Source organism: Cibotium barometz, chromosome 10, assembly GCF_041138505.1.
Source record: "Cibotium barometz isolate CiBa-2024 chromosome 10, ASM4113850v1, whole genome shotgun sequence".
Taxonomy (NCBI): Eukaryota; Viridiplantae; Streptophyta; class Polypodiopsida; order Cyatheales; family Cibotiaceae; genus Cibotium; species Cibotium barometz.
The window spans coordinates 4,344,782-4,360,656 of record NC_141055.1 but is presented as its reverse complement, the minus strand read 5'-3'; the positions used below and the strand labels follow the sequence as shown (position 1 = coordinate 4,360,656).

General features: G+C 42.6%; 1 protein-coding gene across 2 annotated transcripts in view; it reads right to left on the bottom strand.

Moving 5' to 3' along the window:
- Positions 1 to 1,769: 1,769 nt before the first annotated feature.
- LOC147634454 (uncharacterized) overlaps positions 1,770 to 15,875 on the bottom strand; it is a 76,864-nt gene continuing 62,758 nt past the window's right edge. The window contains exons 5-7 of one of the 2 annotated variants that reach the window (XM_086803523.1): positions 7,910 to 7,998; positions 7,672 to 7,765; positions 1,770 to 2,829 (exon numbers count right to left, since the gene is read on the bottom strand). In XM_086803523.1, coding sequence (XP_086659649.1) covers positions 1,931 to 2,829; positions 7,672 to 7,765; positions 7,910 to 7,998 — 1,082 coding nt within the window. In that variant the 3' untranslated portion in view covers positions 1,770 to 1,930. The remainder of the gene's footprint in view (positions 2,830 to 7,671; positions 7,766 to 7,909; positions 7,999 to 15,875) is intronic. The other variant, XM_086803524.1, reaches the window with a different exon arrangement.

Genomic DNA, 15,875 nt, shown 5'->3' with positions numbered 1-15,875 from the left:
CTAGATGTGCGGTAGATTCTGAGTCTGTCCAACATTGTCTATGGGGGATGCAGCATTGCACATCAGATTTGGGTCCTGTAGCCCAACTTATGGGCAAATTGAGTGGCTAAGCCATGCTTGTGACTTGGGGGGCAGTTGCTTGGCTCTCCCAGTGCGGTCCGCAGCTTTTTAATGAGGGCAGTGGTACAGATTCTGCTTTTTTCATTTGTAGAGGTATTGCCCAGTATGGTTTATTGCAGGATGTTCCTCACTCTGATTATACACCTCCTAAACAGAGGATTGACACCAGTTGGGAGATTATTGCCAGTATTACAGTATGGCAGATCTGGAGAGCTAGATGCACGGAGGCTATTAAGGGTGTCCAAATTTTTGGGTCTCAGTGCATTAGTACTATATGCAGTGATATCATCCACACTCTTATGGCTACTTGGGCTCGCATTCAGGGGCCCTCTCGTTCTGCGCAGGTGAAGCGTGTGATATTTATGCGAGAATGGGACCATGGCATCTTCTTTTCCTCTAGTACCACAGGTCTTACATGGCATCATGATGCTCCTCAGTGGTTGAAATCACCTTACATATTGGGGTGATTCTATTCTTTTCTAGCTTATAGCTGTGATTGTTGTATGTTTTTCTTATACTTGATAGAAGTCTCTTTCTGGAAAAAAAAAGGCTCCTCTTAAGTTATTAACTAGTTTCCAACCTAATCAGCATGCAATCACTCCTAGTCCTTTTAGCTAATGAGGTTCAAGAGTATGGTTACATGTGTGACCATTGCAAGAACACTAATCCATTGCAAGAGTATGATTACACTTGCCACCATTGCAAGAACTTTGATACATTCTTTCCGACAAAGTATTCCAATAAGCTTGACCACCCCTGGAGGTAGTATACACATATTTAATGACATTGCCCTAGAATCTTAAGGCTCTTGTTGAGGAATTTTCACGTTGATGTGTCATGATACAGCTTTTGTCTCCCTCCAAATTTCTTTTCTGCACTTGTCCATAAGCCTTTTTTAAAAATTGTACCTACTTGAGATAGGTTAGTTAAGATAAGGGGCCCATTGAAAGATTACAGTTGGTGATGAAGATATTGAAGCTAATATGAAAATGGAGAAAGATGGAATGCAATCTATATTGTTCACGGAGTGGCCAGCTGTTGATCAAGGTTGTCATTGTTATGGCTTTGTTTTTCTTACCATCAATAGTTTCTATTGTCCCTCTGCAATAAATTTCATCTTCGCAAGGAGTCTATTGAAAGATTGAGTTATCTTAGAGTTAGTGATAAAGGTATCGAAGCTAATGAGAAAATGGAGAATAGATGGAATGCAATCTATATTATTTCTGCGGTGGCCAGCTGTCGATCAAGGTTGACATTGTTATGACTTTGTTTTTCTTACCATCTGCAGTTTCTATTGCTTCTCTGCAATCGATTTCATCTTCATGATGCAAGTCACACAAACCCTACCATCCAATTATCATTCATTTAGTACATAATTGTTGCTGGATGCCATTATAGATTAGCCCACGTGCTTACCTGAGATTAACTAGCCAACCAATCCACCCACAAGAAAGAGAAAAAAAAAAGGATGAGATCTGACAAGACCTACCTCACATAAGTCATGAAGGAGTTGCAAAGACCAATGAAGCTCTCTTATTTCAATTGAGGAAAGAATCCCATGATATGAAAATGATGGCACTCGTGAGGTGACGTGCCACAAGATGTATTGCTTTTGTTTTATTGCAAAGAATTGACAGTGAGAACTCTAGTTTCTAAACGATTCTTGATTGATAATCCACTAGAGGCTTCCAATTTATAGCCCAGTGAATGAAAAAAATACAAGTAAATAGGCCACCAACAATGGCAATAAAGAAGAATTTTCACAGATTTAGAGATTCTAGACTAAAACTCCCTCTCATAAGTCATAACATCATAATCGAACAGGCAAGCTATAATTTTGGAATGTTCTGATTTCTCCTCCCAATCCAGCAGTTACTATGACCAAACCCCATGCTGATGCTGTGGCAGTCACGTCTTTGCCATCAATGCCTTCTTCCTCTGCTAGCACGTCATCATATATCATGGGGTTTACATTGGAATCAACTGCTTTATTCGTTGAGTTTTTCCGTAGGGAAGGAAGCTTCTCTTCGGGCCAAGTTGCAGACCCTCTGCTGTCAGAGAAAAACCCAGTGTTTCCAACATGTTGAGTTGGCACACAAGTCGAAAGTACTGAGCTCCCACAGCAATCCTCCAAGTAAGAACCTAGCATAGGAAGTGAGAGGCTTGAGGCTTCTTTGGTACAAGTTGCACATCCAGCATCTTGAAGATCTGAGGGAGGCAATTTCATCCTGGAGACATCCATCAATCCCAAACCCCCAGGTTTTCTTGTGTTCACTTTTTCTGTTGAGCTTGATGTGCCATCAGATGCTGACTTCCCATGAAAAGACGATGCCTCACAAGCAAGAACCACCTCAAGATCTGAATGATTGCTTGATACACTTGAGCAGTCACCCGAGACAAGTGCACTTCTCAAACTGCTGTTTTCTTTCTTATGAGCTGATGAAGTCTCTGTCTTCTGAGGAAGCTTTGGTTCTCCAGAGTTTAGTTGTGTATGCTGAGAACCCATCCCGGGCCAGGGTATCGCCACTAAAACATGTCTAGCAGCAAAGTCTTCATAGGATCCTGACATTCTTTTTTGTTGGCCTGGATACTCAAATCTTGAATCATGATAGTTCCAGATGCAAACACGAGAATCCTCACTTGCACAGATTATGTACCTCCCATTTGAACTAAAAGATGCTGAAATATGGCTTTTCATGTTCCGAAAACCTGCAGCATAAATAAATCTCTCTCTCTCTCTCTCTCTCTCTCTCTCTCATAGACTCCAAGTGGATCGTCTCCCACCACTTTAGTACAGTCTACCCCTTCCTCAGGCTCAGGGAACTAAGTGATCCAATAAGATCTACTCGGACTCTATATTCAGGACACATGGATTACACACCATTAAAGTCAGAGGAGCACTATATTTGCCATCGCCCAGTATACTACAAGATCCAGGGGAGATTTCATTGCCTTTTCAAGAGGGCTTTGGGCTTGTGGACAAGAACATAAACTATCCAGATCAATGCTGCCTCGACTCTCCCTGCTCTGTCGACACAAAGAGTCACTCTGCAAAGAGTTCTAACCTCGACACCACCCACACCCCCTCCGGCTGACCATCACCAGTTTCTTCTGACCACAGGAGGTCGGCCCACAGACAGCTCATATGTACAAATAAAGAGCAAGAGCAGGGCAGCCAGCTCATATGCTTGCTAGAATTGAACATATTGTGAAAACTTATATAAATAAGGCTAAGAATGAGATAGATACGGAGGGTTGGCAAACACTGAACTTATTTCTATCAGACCTCGACCGTTCCAATCCAGAATGTGGACCGAAACAGAGTAAAGCTTGCTCGTCTTAGGAGAAGTAGATACACAAAAGCTTTGGGCTGCAGTAGTCCAAGGTGGAATGCAAACTTTACAGAATATGCAACAAAATATACAAGCAGACATTGATATGGCTTGCACTTAATTTTAACTTCTCAATAAAAATTTATCATGAAGGCACCTCTCAAATGCATGTCATATAATGTATAGGGTTTAAGCAACTTGAATAAATGGAGGTTGGATGTGTTAGACATCATCCCTTGCTGCTGGCTTCCTGTGTGGTGTCCTGTTTTTAGCCTTTAGGGCTGACCATGTTAGCTAGAGGGACTGGTCACCCCTCACATCATTTACCCACCTATTTTCCCATTTTATGGAGTCATGGGCATTTATCCCTAGTCGTGAACTGGTCGGCTGCCTCTACATGGGCATATATATGGTTGGGCGTACCCTCCCTCATTTTCATTGCTTGCTAAAGTCCCTCACATACAAGGTCTTCTTCCCCTCTTGCTCGGGACTTTTGGTGGTGATATTGAGAGCAGGTATACACCTATGATTCCTCTCCATCTCTCTCTCACTCTCTCCTGTGTTTCCACTTTCCATCTTCCACTGTGCATTCTATCATGGTATCAGAGCGCCGGTGACTCGCAGTGTTGGATGCTCCCTCCTGCCTTTTTTTTTCTCAGCTTTGCTGCCGGACAGTCTGCCTCTTCCAGGCGCTTCTCCACTGCAGCTTGTGGTCATCCATCATCGGTTTTGACACCTGAGACCCCCTGTACAGCTGTCAGCCTGCTCTGTTTCAGGGCAACAGCACTGTTGGTGCTGCCTTTCTTCATCTACAGGTGGTTTGTAGCAGTCGGTTTGCCTATTGGTTTATCTGAGGCTTGGTGGTACCTTTCACTTCTGCGTTTCCAAAATCTGCCCTTATCTACTGCCCCTTTTACCTCTGCGTTTTCAGATTTCCAGCCCTGTTTTGTTGCGTTTTTCTCAACTGATCTTGCTGGTAGCTCTACCTTCACCTGGGTTTCTTTAGTTGGACCCGAAGGTACCTTCTCTTCACAATTTTTCCTCATATGAGGTGTGGAAGCTGGTCGGCCTGAATTTTCAGGTTGGCTGTGTTTTCTTCTCCAATGGACACATATCACATGCAGAGGAGGTTTTGTGTGGATTGTGGCTTTGGTGGCAGTTTGGTACTTGAGGACACTGAATTTCTGATTTCAGTCAACGTTTTGCTGATTTTGGAGCATCTATACCTGCGTTTTGTTCCTGGGCTTCACAGTTACCCGGTTTCTTCATGTTCCTTGCCTTCTGTTGGCGGTGGAGTGCTGTTTTTTGCTGGACAGCAGTGTTTTGGCTGCGTTTTGCTTCCCAAAGGAGTTTGAAAACTACACTCAGAGGGGACCCATCTCCAGCTACTTCACTTGAGGATCAGTTTTCGGGAGCTGTTTTGTATCTGTGGTGACTTTCTTCTTTGACAGGAGTTTACAAATTTTGGAGGAGAGTATTTCTTTTTTGAGTAGTGATCTTTTCAGAGATCCTGAGCAGAGTTTATTTTGTCCAAGCTTGTGTTCTTTGCAGTGTTTGTAGAGAAAGGAGGGTGTTTTGCATGTGAGGTGTGATCCTTTCACATGGATACTGCACTTGTTTGATGCTGATTCTTGGGATCTGATTCTACTTTTTGTAGCTAAGTTGCTGAGGAGATTGCTTGTGAAGCTTTCTTGGTACCTGTTTCTGTAGTCTTTCATCTTTGATGGAGGACGGCATCTCTGGCTTCTTGGAGTTCACTCAACATCCGATGCTGAGAGGGGGTGTTAGACATCATCCCCTTGCTGCTGGCTTCTTGTGTGGTGTCCTATTTTTAGCCTTTAGGGCTCACCATATTAGCTAGAGGACCTGGTCACCCCTCACATCATTTACCCACCTATTTTCCCATTTTATGGAGTCATGGGCATTTATCCCTAGTCGTGAGCTCGTCGACTGCCCCTACATGGGCATATATATAGCCGAGCATACCCTTCCTCATTTTCATTGTTTGTTGTAGTCCCTCACATACGAGGTCTTCTTCCCCTCTTGCTCGAGACTTGTATTCTTATTTGGTGATATTGAGAGCAAGTATACACCCATGTTTCCTCTCCATCTCTCTCCCTCACTCTCTCTCTCCTAGCTGGACTGGATTCTTTGATGGATACTGTATATATTATGCTGGTTGTTCTACTTTCCTTGGTATGTATTGCTTACAATGATCCGGAAGATAAATTACTCATCATGCAGTGTATGCTCAATGGTGAGACACATAAGTTTGCATCTGTATATGCTTCCACAATTTCTACACAAAAAGCTAGAATGTGGTCACAATTGCAACATTACCCTTGTTTGATGAATCCTCTCATATGTGGGGATTTTTATAACTCTCCAACAAGAGATGATAATACTCGTGGCAATTCACACATGTTTACAGCTGAAATAGTTATTGGCTAAATGCAACAAGTCACATGGATGCACTTGACATTTGGACAGCCACATGCCGTTATAAGAAGGGTTATACCTTTCAATTGCCTACTTGGCCTTTACATGTGCGAGTGAGGATAGTATAGTCCATCTTGATGGACTTTGTACAGTTTTTCTTACCTCTATTAGTATAGACAAAGCAACATATCACTGCTTTCATGTCTCACACCGTGAAAGTCCTAAGGAAAACCAGACATCAAAAGAAAGCTCTTAGGCTCTTGAGATGTGAATGGGTTTGTTCGCCAAAGATGCATGGAGAGCTCAATGTTCTCAATATGGAATTTGGGCATGCATTATAGGCCTGTCTCGCAAAAAATTAGAGCTTTGTTGCAACAATTTGAAGTGATTCCACTGTCGTTCGAGAGAACAGATTGTTAGATTGGATATTGCAGAGAGATGAGCTAGGTTTTCCCAAAGTACCGATGTCACATCTCACTGTTGCCCGAATATACTGATTGATTATTCCCAAGCCATGGATTGCTGCTCATTGGAATAGACTTTGGAATATGGATAAGACAACCAAGTGGTGAAAACAAAATCTCCAAAACATTTGGAACAATAAATTACCATTAAAGCAAAGAGTTTTCCTTTGGCGATGCCTGGTTGGAGTGGTTGGAGTGCTACTTGTTGGTGAATCTCTAGCCAAAAGGAGGATAGCATCTCCCTCTTGCTCTAGATGCTCAAATCGCAACGAGGCCGCGTCTCATTTACTATGGGCTTGTTTGGATACAAGAGACTACTTGCAAAGATTATTTAAGAGGGACTATGTGAATAAGTCATCCTTGTATACCGAAGTGGGCGATAGTCACTCTATTGGAACAATCCTTGTAAGCATGGTTAAATCTGCACTAGCATGTGCCTCCGTAAGGAATTACACTGGGGTTGGGCATGGGATTTGGAGTGCCAAGGGCACTTGAGGGATTTGGTGTTTCCTGAATATTTGGGAGATATCACCGAAGACTGGCTGATTATGCACGTTTCCTTGCTTGGACACTTTGGACACTCAGGATTGGACGCAATCATGTGATCTTTCTCTACATAGATTGACAAGTTCTCGTATTTTTGCCAGTCTTTGCGCCAATCTCTTTATGATTGCCATAGACTACAAGAGATGCACCAGCTACAGTTGGACTTTTTTTCACACTGTTTCTGATCTTAAAGAAGTTTTCCTCACTTTTGAGGGCTTCTTTCCTTGTACAAATAGAACAGTAGTTTTTACCACCAACAAAAAACGATGCTGCAATCTCATGTGCCGACAACAAAAGTGCATAAGCCGGCACAGCAAAGACAAAGCACAGATAAATAGATGCGCCATATCCAAGTGGATGCATACAAGGCAAGTAAAAGATTGGAAACCACTAAACCTTCAAAATAAGATGCAAAGGTAGAAGTGAAGGCAGATAAGAACCACCTAGCCAAGAAGCCCAAACCTTGCCGAAGCAGTGGTGAAAAAACATTAAATAAAGCCACCCCAACCAAGCATGTCTTGGAGTTAAAGACACAGGAACAAGGATAACAAAGGGCTGTTGATAAAAGAGCTTGAAATAGGGAGCAAAATGCAAAAAGATGAAGTCCATCAGCAGGTTAAGAAGCTTCAAATAAACGCTTGTGGAGATCAGAAACATCCAAGGACACCAAGGAAATCAGAAAACACGAAAGATGCAAACCATAGCTTTCAAACCATATAGGGCTATAGGAAGTTAAAACCTTTGCAAGGCTTCAGAAAAAAGAAATGTACCTTTATATTTGGAGCTGATTTCAGTGCCATTGTACACACGGATCCGTGAATCACTTGATGTAATCAAGACTTTTTCCTTGTCCCCAGGAATGAACTGTAAGAAGCCACAATCCCCATATTACAAAATCATTAAATACCAACTGCCAACCTCCTTAAAACCCTCGCCCTTCTGATAGCTTGTTACATGCAATGCAACTAAGACCTCCAACCTGGATTACAAAAGGTGAGAGATGAACACCTGGAATCCAGTAATCTTTTTTCCCTGAGAGCGCTTGCTTTTATTGCTTCGCACTTCAAAAGTTGTGTCAAGTTGCAGCTTGTTTCCTGCTAAGAAAAGAACACAATTAAACATGTCTAAAAAGATACACAAAAAGGTAAAAGATGATATCTCTAAAGGACAGTTAAAAAAAGATATACTTCTCCTATTGTCAATCCAACGTGACCTTGATGAGGTTCCCCATACATACAAAGGGACTCCCTTGGCAGACCAAAGATCCCGGAGGCCCTTCCTGTTGAATGTCCTAAGCTATGGAGGTTGAAAGATCTTCATGACATAGGAGTGTGCTCAAAAAGATAGAGAATAGAGAGAGAGTGGAGTACACAACTCAATGTTGTGATGATTTGCTTGATTTCTTCAATGAAGTACATGTACCTTTATAGGTTACAAAGGTTGCCCCAATGACATCACTGCTTATGTCAGTCACACACAAATTTCTAGATATTATTTGAATACCCCTCTAAGAGGTGGTTCACACAGACAAGACACTTACACATTGCCACTCTCTAGGAGGTGCTTCACACACAAACACACACACACACACACACACACACAAGCAATACCTTAATCCCAAGTTCCAACAAAGTTACAAACCCTCCCTCAAGGGATTGCCTCATACTATGTCAAGGATAAATCTAGGCTCATGGTTTCTCATGCCAGTTTTGCTAGTCAAGGATAAATCACATGGGTCTAGTTTCACATACCAGTTATGTGGTCCCAAGGGTAAGGATATACAAGAGATCAAGTCACACAAAAGAAGACAACACATACACTAGACTTAAAAAGCCCAATCATCAATACAATAGTTGGCCTCCTATATGGAAGGCTCTTCAACAATATTAGCAGTGTTTTTTTCATAACAATCTTTTTCAAGATGATTGCTTTTTCCACATATACCACAAGAATTTACGCTAGACAATCCTTTTCCAAGTGATTGCTTTTCCCACATAATCTACAAGATTTAACTTCTATATGAGCCCTTGGACTTTACAATAAAACCTTGTTCCGTGACAACTTCTATTGACTTTTATTTCTTCTTTCTTCTTCTTCCTATAAAGAACTAATGATTCCCTCCAAGGTAGGATTAGTTCTTCAAGGTGGTCACCAGCTTGTCATACTCCTCATGCATGCTTTTGAGAAGCACTGCTATGGCATCATCTTCAGTTATTGGATGTTGAACAGCAACTAGTTGAGTCATGAGACTCCTCATTTTATTGACATGTGCAGTAAAAGATTCTACTGGCTTCAGTAGGCACTGATTTTCAAAAATAGCTTTGAGTTTTTAGCATTGGCACCGAAAAGCAAATCAATTTTTTGCCCAAGCTTCAGCTGGGGATTCTAGATCAAAAATGTGATGCAAATAATCATCACCCAAGCCAAGAGCAATGATGGCATATGCCATCTCTGCTCTAAATAGATCATGTTGTGTTCTCGAATCTTCTTCATTAGTTGCATCAACATTGGAGGAAGAGGTTGCACTGGTAGTGCTCTTCACCAAACCCCAGAGGTTTTCTTTCATCAAATGAAACTTTATCTTCATTTGCCAAGTGTGGAAACCTTGGCCATTAAACTTGTCTGCGAGCGTGTGAGAGCTCATAGTTGCAGAGAAGATAAAAAAAGACTTTTTAGGGTTTCCAAACATGAGGGTTTTCAAAATTGATGATGTAGCAGGCTGTAGCAACCCTTCAATGCTTGATATATGCCTGCAATTTTGAGAAACGATGGGGGATTTAAGATTAATGCTTGTTTTTGTCGATTTGATCCAGGAAGGCGATGGAGAGTCTTTTCTTCAAGTTGGCTGCTCTTCTATGAGCTTGCTATTGGCACACAGAGCCAACCTGTCTAGTTTGTTGTTGGGCACAAGTTCAGATGTGTTGAAAGACGGCCGATGGGCTGTCAACACAGCATCTACCTAGCTTTAGAGTTGCTACAGTCAAGGTCCAAGAGCAGCTAGCTGTTTACAGGAGGAAGCGGCCATACTAGGTGACGACATCAACGAATGCGAACAGCTATTGCGAGAGAGCAAATGGAGCAATGCTACATTGGGCGCCTAGTTGGTAGATGTTAAGGCAGCACACTGTGCGTATAGCCACAAAAATTCCGGGTTGCTGTGCATGGTGCTAACACTCGATGTAGTATCAACTTGGAGCCTTGATACCATTTGTTGCATGTTCTAAGCTATGGAGATTGAAAGATCTTCATGACATAGGAGTGTGTGTTCAAAAAGATAGAGAGAGCATAAAGAGAACAAAGCTCTTAGAGAGAGAGTGGAGTACACACCTTAATGATGCGATGGTTTGCTAAGTGCTTGATTTCTTCAATGAAGTCCATGCACCTTTATAGGTTACAAAGGTTGCCCCAATGACATCACTACTTATGTCAGTCACACACAAATATCTAGATATTATTTGATACCCCTCTAACAGGTGGTTTACAAACAAACAAGACAACTTACACACTCCCACTATCTAGAAGTGGTTCTCTCATACACACACAAGCAAATACCTTGATCCCAACACTTTCCCTACAAAACACACCACTCCCCCACCCCCCCTCCCCCCCCCCCCCCCCCCCCCCCCCCCCCCCCCCGAGTCCCCTATCGGCAATCATGCATAATCGACCCACCTCACTTGTTACATCCCAAATTGAGCTAAGACCAGTATTAACCTTAGGTTAAAGACGTAGGGTTAAGGAGATAAACTAACCTTGGATCAACTAAGGCTAAGGGTTAGGTTTCTAAGATAACCCAAGAATTAGGGCTAGGGTATAGTTGGTCATCGGAGCCAATGGGAACTCCGAAGACGCTAGCCCTAGCACGAATGAGGTCTTGATTTGCCTTAGGTCAACTAAAAGCATGCTAGAGACTAAAAATGGTAAAAAGCCTAGTAATAGGACTGAGTCCTAGTAATTGTCAAGGTTAGACTAAAAAATAGTACCTTGGGCTCGCTAATGATTATTACAAGGAAAACGAGATAATTGCCATGCATATAGGACCTCCAGGCGAGGAGTAGCTCTAGACAAGCATATATCGATGGTAGGGGACACTAGGACGTGCTGACTCAGTGGAGCTGACTCATGGCAATCTGATCCTCAAGTGAGTTGCAAGTCCGATTCCATGTTACATGTATTATGAAAGCATGATCTTGATTAAGGCTAAGATCAACTTATCGCTAATCCTATTGTTCTTGCAAAGTCGCATAAGACAAGTGTAAACCCTAATCTATTGTTCTATGCCTTAACATGCTCATATTGTGATGGTTTTTCTTGGATTACTATTCATGCATGCTAACCAATTGTGCATACTGTAAGCCCAGCGGGGCGTGCAATGACAAACTCAACCACGTGTCCAAGAGATAAAAATATAAAGAGAGAGGGGAGAGAGAAAAGAAAATCGGGATCTTGCACAGTACACCACATTGAGCGGAGAACAGGCCCCACCCCCTTTCAGGAATTTATTCAGGAACAATCCACGGGCACGCTAGCCAGGATCAATACAATCAATGAATACAAAACAAACAAATATGCCGATGTAGGATATCCAAGTCGGTGTCGTTGTCGACGTACGAGATCTTTGATGTTGAGCACACCACGGGGATGACCCACAAGTATCTCTCACCAGGCTAGTACCAAATCCAAATATCCAAATCCAATGAATCCAAGTCCAATGAATCCAAATCCAAATCCAAGTCCAAGTCCAAGATCCATGTTCATGTCCAAGCTTCATGCCCAACCTATATGTCCAAGTTCCATGTTTATGTCCAAGCTTCATGTTCCATGTCCAAGCTCTATGCCCAAGTTCTCCATGTCCAAGTCCAAGTCCAAGTCCAAGAAACACTCACTCATCCCATGAGTAATCTCCACAACTCCTATAGTCTTGTCCATGAAGAAAACCATGGAAAAGCTCTTTCTCGCAGAAAACTGATATAAAACCTATTTTAATGGTTTTTGGGCAATAAAAACATCCAAAAAGCAGTTTTTAGAGTTTTGGAGCAATTTTAGGGTTTTTAAAATTTTTAGGGTTTTCAAAATTTCTATCAAGTCCGTACAGCTCCGTACATGCATCTGTATCGCCCATGCATATGTCCATACAAGTCTAGGGCTAATCGTACATCTGAAAACTAAGTTGGAGAAGGTGTTGATGGCGAAGAAGAAGCTCTCCATGATCATAATGATGCCCACACACACTCCACAATCTCCTTCAATCTTCAATGATCTTGTTCATGTTACTACAAGAGAAGTCCAATCCTTTTTATACTTGTAAGAGACCCTACTTTTTCCCAAAAAGCCTTCATGCTTTTGCTTTGCCTTTTTTTGCTTTTCTCTTTTTGCCTTTGCTTTTGCTCTTTTTACTTTTATTAATAAAATATTATTCAACTTTTGGTGCTTTGCTTTTCTAGTTTTAAGACCTTGCTTTTTGGCTTTAGAGCTGCTTTTGAGAAAGCGCCTTTTAGCTTTTTGGTCTAGCTCAGTCTCCTCTTTCCAATGGTGCCCTTGACTTGCAGTCAACTCTGTTTGACTTTTTGCTTTTCTTGCTTTTTGACTAAGAATGGTGCTTTTTCTTAATCAAACCTTATGGACCCTGTCCCCATGTGTTCTACCACCTATCTCGTGTCCGAGCATGGATTTCATCATGTGAAAAGAGCTAGGAGGACCAAATAGTTAGACATACAAAAGATAGCTTGTTGATTCCATAGCTTGGTCATGCTCTCTAGATGCTTGCATTGGTGCTTAGAGCTGCCTCTATGCAAGGGTTCTTGCCAACACCTAAGAGATGTTTGAATGAGGGTTGTAACCCCCTTTTTATAGGGTTCATAGTTGGCTGATTGCTCGTTGATTTTGGGTCCACCAACACTTTACAAGTCCAAGAACATCATCATAAACTTCATAAAACATGTTCAAACTATGCCCAACTTGTGTCCTGACTCCCAACCATTGGGCCATGTCTTGGGCACCTATTGGGCTCTCAAAACTACCCAAATCGGACCATATTCTGCCCCTCATCTTGCCTAGGAGACGGCTAATGTTGAGATCCATGTCCATGTGGCATTCACAGATGTGATGCACACGACATCCCCTTCCGCTAAACTTGGAGCATTGGGGTACTCCATACACCTTTGCTCCAACCCCACAAGGGTCATCAAGTAAGCTCGCCCTCTATACAAAACTCACCGGCTCTATCTCCAAGCTCTTTGACTTGGTCTTCGAGTTCTTTGGTTTGGTCTCTAGATCTTCTACATCACAAGTAGCCTCATCCTCCTCCTCATCAAATTGGGAGAGACTCTTCTCAAGCTCCTCATAAACTATCAAGCTAATCTCATCCTCCTCCTTGTGAGATTTGGAGAGATCTACCTCCTTGTAAACTGTCAAGCTGGCCCCTTCCTCCTCCAAATGGTATTCAGAGAGATCCACCTCCGAACTGTCGGGCTAACCTCATCCTCCTCCAAATGGGATTCAAGAGAACCACCTCTTGGCTCTCGCGTTCCAATTCGGGTTCGGGTTCAGGTTCGGACTCTTGTATCTCAGGCAATGGTCCCTCTACTAAAGTCTCCCCATCTATGATAGTGTCACCCAAGAGCTACACTCTTGTATGGGAAGTTCTCCCTCGCTTGGATCAATGCTCGTCTTGGGCTACTACACAACCCTAAGCGACTCCATTTTGGCCTTTGTCAATGCTGCCATGATCGTTTCGAACGGATTGGTGGTACCCTCCCTTGCAAAAGCCTCGACTCATTGCTTTTTCTCCCTCGCAATCAGATTCTTGTCAAAGTACTCAAGAAAAGCCATTTCTATCGCATGCACTCTACACTGTAGTGCATGGTGACAAGCTGGTTCATCATCATCAGTGCAACATTGTCCAGTATTAGTACCGTTCAAGATGATATTTGTTGTACGCCGTGACCCCATTGTAATCCTCGGTCCAAGATAAGTCAAGCACGAGCTACATAGGTCATTCTCAACCTTAGACAGTCAGTCAGTCAGTCCAAGTTCCTTAACCCACTTGAAGAGACGCATTCATGCATGTAGAGTCAATAGAATCCTTAGGGTTTGCATTCGAAAGCACTCTACATATTGCATATCATTCATCCATTGCATCTAGACCATTGCAGAACCCCTCACATATCATCTAGTATTTATTAGAATCTTTACTAGGATTTATCTGGTATTTTTTTCACAATTTCCAGCATTTATACATCATTATCAATCGTGCAGCATTTATTATGCAGTCGGCCAGCATCTAGTGCCAACCGACTAGCATCAAGGTAGTATAAATAGGAGTGCTTTGCTCATTCATTCATTTATCTCAGATTTCAGAAATCAGCCCTGAAGCGCATCAGCATTTCAGTCTTCAGCCCCTAGATTCACCTCAACCACTTGCGTTTTGGAGAAGCGTTTCATCCTTCAACTAGAGGAGCATCAACGCTTCTTGTGCATCCAGCCCTCCATCAGCAAACCCAACAGTTCTCAGCATTCATCTCTTCATCGTTTTGCTACAGCCACTTGATGAAGGTAAAACACAGCATTCATATTCATTTACAGCATTCATACATAGCCTAGAACAGTCCCAAACAGCCCCTATCTCAGCCTCAGAATTGCAGCCCTTCCTCATTCCATTGGGAAGAGTGCATATTTTTTCCTGGTAATAGAGGACTAGTTTTTATCCCCCAAAAAATGTGTGTGTGTGTGTGTGTGTGTGTGTGTGTGTGCGGGTGCGTGCGAGCACGCACGCGATACTAACACTCTCTGTCAAACATAAGCTTGATCAATGTTAGCTAAATCAATTTTGTCAGTGCGCGCGCGCATGTGTGCGCGTGCGTGCAAGAATCATATCACACCCCAAAAGAGGTGAGACAATGAAGTCTCGTTGAAATGTGGCCTTTTGAACCATGAATGACAATTGTTGAGTCTTATGAGAGATGTGTGTGCGAAGATCAGGTGTGAACCCGTCCACGTCCAAATAATGGGGTGCAAGAGTACAACTCATCTTTTCAGCCAACTGAGGAGAAATGGCATCCTCAAATCTACCCATATTAAAGAGAACAATAAATTGTTGTACTTGGCTGTGCCATAAGCACGAATGAGGGCTTTCTTTTGCTCCTTAACCTCACCCTCTTGCTTATCGTCAAATACCATTGTGGATACGGTGTTTAAGGCAAGCAAGAGTTGGATTGTATTGGTGGCCGATGCGGGAGGTATAGCTCTAACTGTTGTGTTGGCTACTGTGGAGGCAAAGAGGCTTTGGCAGCTTGTGCAACCTGCCACTTGGTACAATGTTTCTTACCATGTCCCACGGTGTGGCAGAAGAAACATCTGTTCTCCCCCTTATACCGTGTTTGCTCTTCTGGTTGGAGATATCCACCAGTGATGCCCTCCTTGACCTTTTCCTCAGGTGTTTTCTTAGGCGCGAAGGTTTTATCCTTATTGCCTCCTGAAGTGCTATGGGATTCTTTCTTATTATCTTTACTATTCTGAGTCCCCCTTCCCCCCCTGACATGATGACTGTTTGGTTGTGGATGATTGTTGTTGGGGTTTGGAGCTCATCTAGGGTTGCTTGGGCTTATCTCCGTTCAGCATCATTTCTTGATTCTGAGCAAGAGTGACAGCCCGGTCATAAGATTGTGGCTCAAATTTACTCAAAGTAAACCTAATGTTAGTATCCAAACCTCTAATGAATTGTTTCAATTTATCCTCCTCGGATAAACCTAATTGTTGTGCTGTCGTGATTACTTTATTAGAGCAAGTTAGCACGGGTGACCCATTTTGGAAGTTTATAGAACTCAACCTCAAGGTTGGTCATGTACTGTGAAGAGAGAAACCTTTTCTTTAGGTCGGACACAAAGGTGTCCCATACATACTGTGGAGCCCCTGTGAACGGGTCTACATGTAGACTTGACCAATGCTGCCACCAAGTGACCGCTTCACCAAAAAG